Below are 6892 nucleotides of genomic sequence, written 5' to 3' on the forward strand. Positions count from 1 at the left end.
AGAGTGGGAGTGAGAGGGGAGTGGGTAGGTGACGGATTTGAACGGGAGAAAGATTATAGTGGAGAGAATTGAAGGTTGTAACTTCTAGGGACATTGGGATGGAGTGAGAGGGGAGTGGGTAGGTGATGGATTTGGAAGTTGCAAAGACCACGTTGGAGAGAATTATATATATATATATATATATATATATATATATATATATATATATATATATATATATATATATATATATATATATATATATATATATATATATATATATATATATATATATATATATATATATATATATATATATATATATATATATATATATAAATGGTGTTGTATTGAGTAAAATCAGTAAATATTTAACACGCTAGGCACCACACGCACCACCGCCGTTACATTTCAGACTATTCAAAGTTGCCGTGTGTACCACTGGCCCAACATTTATCACTTTCCTTCCTTTTTTTTTTTTACAATAAATTCCATTAGATGGGCAAAAATGAAACGTAGATCTTTTAAACAAATGTTAATTATTAATCCTCACTATTTTTTTATGTGAAGCAAAAATAATAATGGTAAAATAATGAAAGTATCTTGTGTGAAGTGACATTGTAACTGGTCAAAATTCAAAGGTGGAACTCTAAATGGTAATAATAAAACTTGTCTCAGTCACGGCTCAACATACAGATGTAGCATCCTTAACAACTGTCATCTATATATTCTTTTATTATAAAGCAAATCTGTGATTGCAAAACAACATAACATTTTTACCTACTCTTATTCAAATCATTACTCACCATATCTTGTACAAAGGAAAACTTTTCCTGTAACAAATGAAAGCCTGTGTCCTGTTTGCAGCTGCACAAAGGAAAGGCTTATCCTTGAACATTCATATAAACAGCTTCTTCATTCCTTTTGTAGTGAAAACAGTGACTCAAGAAATGAATGCAGCAAATGTGTGAAGGTCACTATTGATGGAGAGAGTGCTTTTTTTTCAAAACATGGGAGGCATCCATGTACCTTCCCATCACACTGATCACATACACTCTTCACTCTCCTACCTTCTCAAGCTGCACTTCCCCGCCCTTCATTCACACTAAAGATTTGACAGCGCCCTCTGCACCTTTTTCCCGCTCTTCTAGAGTGACCCTGCAATCCAACAAGAAAATGAGGTGATCTCTTACCTCCCAGAGAGAGAGAGAGAGAGAGAGAGAGAGAGAGAGAGAGAGAGAGAGAGAGAGAGAGAGAGGATATTTTGGATTTGTCTGTCGGTCTCCTTTTTTTTCAGAATATTTTGTTTGATCTACTACTACTAGTACTACTACTAACACAGCCACCACCACCACCACTACCACCAATAGCACTACCACCACCACCATTACCCCCATCACCACTACCATCACCACCACCACCACCACCACTACCACTACTACTACTACCACTACCACTATTACTACAACCACCACCACCACCACCACCACCACTACTACTACTACTACGACTACTACTACTACTACTACCAGCACCACCACTACTATTACTACTACTACTACTACTACTACTACCACCACCACCACCACCACTAATACCACCACCACCACCACCACCACCACCACTAATACTACCACCACCACTACCGCCACCGCCACTACTACCACCACCACCACCACCACCACCACCAGTACTGCTACTACTACCACTATTACCACTACTACTACAACTACTATTACTACTACTACTACTACTACTACTACTACTACTACTTCTACTATTGCAGGTAACCCATGAACTACCCCTAACAATTGTGATGAAGAACCAGAAGTGGGCTGTAGGTGACGAGATAACTACTCCAGGTCATCGCGGAAGTGGCGAGGTGACCCCATACAACTCCACAAGGTCGTGGAGGACGCCAGGCATAGTCCTGCACACTCCAGAAATTCATATCAACACCACCTTGACTCCTGCTGCTAGCTGGCGAAGGCCACGTGGTCACCTACACTCAGCCATCCACCTCACCTGGACACCCACCTGCCCCGGACATCATCCAGCCGCAAGAACCCAGATAAGCACTTCCGGGGTCCTTGGTTTTGATTAGCTAGCTAGTTTAGTTAGGGGTCACTTGCTGTAGATAGGAACCCTCCTCGGTCTTTTTTTTTTTTTTTTTTTTTTTTGGTGTAACGCTGTGCTCCACGTGAGTGATAAACATTGTTTATCTTTTATTTTTTTTCTTGAAGACCAGTTGATGTGGTTATCTTGGAGGTTAACGGAGAAGAGTACTTTACACCCGTGTTTTTATTTATTTTCTTATAAGTCACTTTTTGTTTTTTGTTGATTGCTATTTATTTATTTATTTTTATTGAAAAATGAGTGTGAATGCAGCACAATATATAAAGGTGTGCATTCCAGAGTGAAAGGAAGGCGTGCACAGGTTAGAGTGCACAGGATGCAGTGCCTTTTTTATCACCAGACCTTGATTGATTGAAGCAAATGAAAACTTTGGTGTGAGTACCTTACAAAGACACTTGACAATACTAATGTCACCTCACCTCGTGGTTTCACCTTAACACCTACAAACATTGGCTGGACACAAGGTCACAGAAATAATTTATTCTCATATATTCTCATCTTTACAAATTACAGTCTTTCCACATCAAAGTAACTAATCACCTTTATTCATACACTTGAGGGTGGTTGAAGGATCGCTAATCCCTTGTTAAATTGCCTGCGTTCAACTCGTATCTCCTCCCTCATTTATTTAAAAAGTATTTTGATCAGGAAGGATAGGAGAACAAAGTCTGCTATCTTTTTTCTTTTATTGTACGATTTTTTTTTCGATGAAAAGTAAAAAAAAAAAAAAAAAAAAAAAAACTGAAATATTTGTCAAAAATCAAAATCAACTCCAAACAAAAATGACGACAGCAGACTTTGTTCGCCTATCACAGTTTGATAAGCCGCAATAGCCCATCTGTGTGTAACACCAATAACAACGGACCAGATCATTTTTATATGCTAAAATCCGCCATTTTGAGATATTATGTCTTAAAGTTTAAGGGGTGACTAATTCACCTATTGCAGCCAGGGACTTGAAATTCACGCGATATATACATCAGAATATGTTGAAAAAGCAGACATAGTTTTAGTTACTCCGATTGGTTTTGTATATAAGGCCTAAAGCTATTCATGATTTCATCCTTAATTACCGGGTGGGAGGGGAGAAGGCGGGTGAAAACAATTTTTGTTATTTCGCCATATTTCTAAGTAAAAACCAGTGTTTAACTGTTTAGAAATAAATAAAATATTAATGCAAAAGATATCTAATGCAGATACATTGACTATTTGCTAGATTTACGAAAAAAAAAATATGATTTTTTTTTTCGTATATCAATTTGAGAAAATAGTTAGACCTAGAATTTTGTGCTTTCTAATATTGTATGCAGCAAGAGAACCGTAGATATTCATGGGAGAGTGAAGAAGAACGGGTATGTCAGAAAAAATATATGAAAAGAGAAAAAAAAATGTAAAAAAAAACTTGTGTGACATGTCTCGCAGCGGGCGAAACCATGGAATTTCATAACAGAAGACTTCTTTACATAAGGGGATTTTTTTTTTATCAAAACGTTACATATATCAAAAGAAGCGGAAAAAAATTAGAAAATTATATAAAAAAAAAACTTTTTTTTCATGTCCGGATCGTACATCACCCTTGATGCAAAAAATGTCCGCGCCTGACGTTGTTAACACACACGACACACACTTCCCTTGAGAAAAGATAGTATGAATGTCTTCACGAGTGTCCTACTGTTTCATTTTAGAGCCCCTCCTCTTGATGACGACGCGCACACTGTCAGCTACACTTTGCAGCGTCTCTCTTAAATTTTTCCCAATATCTTTGTATCTCCATTTCAGATGAATTGTTCTCTTTCCAAGGGTTGAGGAGAACATGGTCGTGGTTCAAGTGAAGCCACTACAGCCACTGCCTGACAAGTCTTCCACACTGGTGAGTGTTGTTCAAGCATGTCTTAGTATTGCTAATTCCTTATTTCCCAGAATATCTACCACTATATAGTGGAAATGCCTTACCAACACAAATAACGTCAAGCAAAAATATAGTGGAAATGCCTTACCAACACAAATAACGTCAAGCAAAAATAAACTCTACACTAAGTGATGAAAAACGTAGCATCATCCGCTGCACCAAACAATACAGCAGCGAAGTGACACTGCCAGGACTTGAACCAACACCTGCCTGCCTCACTGACACCTGCCGTGGTGCCAGGGAGTGCCGAGGCCCGTGCTGCCACCACGCTGAGAGAGGGAGAAAGAGAAGAGCATCAGAGAGGAATGACCGTGGCAGGAAGGATGGTGTGTTAGGTGACTGGTTCAGACAGTGACAGTGGACAGAAGAAATGCTGGAGAAAGATTAGACCACAGGTGGTTCATGTTGTAGTAGTTCAAGGTTTGGCAGAAAACATTTTTTTCTAGATAGACAGTGGCAGCAAACACACAAGGGAGGATGGTGTGGTGGACAAGAGGATGCAGGGAGACGGCAGACAGAATGGAAGCTACAGATGAAAGAAGAGCAGGTCAAGCCATGGCAGCAGACAGACAGACAGACAGATTGGATCAGAAAGAAGTATTATTTAGTGAGGTAAGGAACTGTAGAGCCCTTCACAGTGCTGACTACTTGATAGCAGAGGTGGTTCATGTTGGTTCAGTATTTCAGGATTTGGTTTGAAGCTGTTACGTGAAAAGAACAGTCTGAGTAACGAGAGGTTGTATTGTCACTCGTCAACAAAGTGGCAGAGTATTATTATAACATTTAGAGCCAAAGCAGTACCAGCTGCCTCAGTGTGTCATGTCCATTGTATACTGACAGTCTTGTCTGCGCTAGTGGAGGAGAGGGAGCAACAAACCTTGAATCGTCCAAGGTAGAGTTTGTAGCAAAGGATTGAGCAAAGAGTTAAGCTTTAGAGATAGATGTGATAGCAGTGGTGCCATCTGGTTGAAATAAAGGAGGGAAAGAAGAATCAAAGTTATTATAGATGTTTTTGGGTTAAGTGGCAGAAGTCACGGGGGGAGTTAGATCTTGAAAGGTTTTGACACTATTAATGAAGGAGTTTTTGGCTAGTTGGAGAACAGACTTGGCATGGTTCCGGGCAGAAATGTAAAGTGCATGAGATTCTGGTGATGGAAGGCTTAAGCACCTTTGGTGGGCCACATCTCTCTCATGTATAGCACGAGAACGAGCTATGTTAAACCAAGTTTTGGAGGTGTAGGTCGAGAAAAAGAGTGAGGAATGTACGCCTCCATGCCAGACACTATCACCTCTTATGCACTCGGCACACAGGGCGGTCTCCGTCACGGAAGCAGTAGTCATTCCAAGGAAAATCAGCAAAGTACCTCCTCAGGGGCCCCCAACTAGCATAGCCAACACGCCAGAGGCACCTTCGCTTAGGGGATCCTGAGGAGGGATTGGAGTGATAGGACAAGATACAGATACTAGATGTGATCGGAGAGCCCAACAGAGAAGAGAGGGTAACAGAATAAGCAGAAGGATTAGAGGTCAGGAAAAGGTCAAGAATGTTGGGCATATCTCTAAGACGGTCAGGAATACGATTAGAGTGTTGCACCAATTGCTCTAGGTCGTAGAGGATAGCAAATTTAAAGGTTAGTTCACCAGGATGGTCAGTGAAGGGAGAGGAAAGCCAAAGCTGGTGGTGAACATTGAAGTCTCCCAGAATGGAGATCCCTGCAAAAGAGAAAGAGAGTTAGAATGTGCTCCACTTTGGAAGTTAAGTAGTCAAAGAATTTCTTACAGTCAGAGGAGTTAGGTGAAAGGTATACAAGACAGATAAATTTAGTATGAAAGGGACTCTGTTGTCGTAGCCAGGTTGTGGAAAACCCGAAAGATTCAAGAGCGTGGGCACGAAAGCAGGTTAATTTCATTGCGCACATAAACACAACATCCAGCTTTGGATAGAGAAAGTAAGAGGAAACTGAAAAGGGGCTACTGTCAGTTGCCTCAGACACCAGGGTTTCAGTGAGGAAAGGATGATGAAGCTTAATAGAGGAGAGGCAGTGTTCTGCAACATTCGCGTTCAATCTGTAGAAGTTTAAGAAGAAAAACTGAGAGGGGTGTCAAGACATTTAGGGTCGTTACCAGATGGGGACTCCGAGGCTGGTATAGGAGTGTGTGTGTAATAAATTAGGTGGTTGTAGTTGTTTTGTGTGCAGGAAAAGAGATATCTCCATGACCATAACGTTTGGTACGAGTGAAAACATCCTTTGGTTTCCACAGATATTTACCACATACTTACACACTAGTAACAATTTCCACCTGCAGCACCAGAAGCAGTCTTCCTCACACGAACCGTTTCATTGCCGGGACTTGAAGGCTGCTGAAGCAATGCGGCGGAGGTCACGCCCCTTAAAGTGTTTATACTTACTGTCAACACCATAACTAAAGCAAACACTTTAGTGCAGGTAGTTAAATAAGTGCAATCATTGTTCCAGATTCCTAAATTCACAAAGTACATAAACTCATTGAAAGTTTTTAGTGCAGGTAATTAAAGTTTTAGTGAAATAATTGTTCCTATTCCTAATGTTGTGTGGTGCATTACCTCAGACAGGCCCACTGGAAGCTGTCAGTCTGCTGCGGCACGTGGCAAGAACCAAGTGTTGAGGAGCACACGTTGTCCCTTCACCAGTCAGCAGGTTACAAAAAACAATGCAGTATTTTGTTGAGTAATCAAAGTAATGAAATGTAAATGATAAAATGTCAGTACTGATTCAGTGTCACACTCCACCATGGCAAAGACTGCCGGCTGAGTAATATTCAAGTTGTATTAGTGAGACTCTACTCAATGTTAATTAAGGCAGGTGGAAGAAAATAGTTAAAAATGTA

General features: G+C 40.4%; 1 protein-coding gene and 1 long non-coding RNA gene across 12 annotated transcripts in view; one reads left to right on the forward strand and one right to left on the reverse strand.

Annotated features, from left to right (window-relative positions):
• Window positions 1-6892, forward strand: part of LOC135089511 (solute carrier family 35 member F3-like) — a 124698-nt gene that overhangs the window by 116664 nt on the left and 1142 nt on the right. For 4 of the 11 annotated variants that reach the window (XM_063985094.1, XM_063985095.1, XM_063985096.1 and 1 more), the window contains one exon: window positions 1766-2150. Coding sequence is in view for 5 of the 11 variants with exons in the window: in XM_063985091.1 (XP_063841161.1) it covers window positions 1766-2083 (318 nt within the window). In the remaining 6 variants the exon portion in view is untranslated. Of the gene's footprint in view, window positions 1-1765; window positions 2868-3894; window positions 3986-4470; window positions 4637-6331; window positions 6860-6892 lie in introns of those variants that run through there. The other 7 variants (XM_063985091.1, XM_063985089.1, XM_063985090.1 and 4 more) reach the window with 7 other exon arrangements.
• LOC135089514 (uncharacterized) lies at window positions 2296-6748 on the reverse strand. The gene is made up of 3 exons (XR_010261512.1): window positions 6609-6748; window positions 6306-6414; window positions 2296-4293 (listed from the first exon to the last, which is right to left on the reverse strand). It is a non-coding gene; the product is annotated as an uncharacterized LOC135089514 (long non-coding RNA).

The sequence above is a fragment of the Scylla paramamosain genome, chromosome 33, assembly GCF_035594125.1.
Source record: "Scylla paramamosain isolate STU-SP2022 chromosome 33, ASM3559412v1, whole genome shotgun sequence".
Lineage (NCBI taxonomy): Eukaryota > Metazoa > Arthropoda > Malacostraca > Decapoda > Portunidae > Scylla > Scylla paramamosain.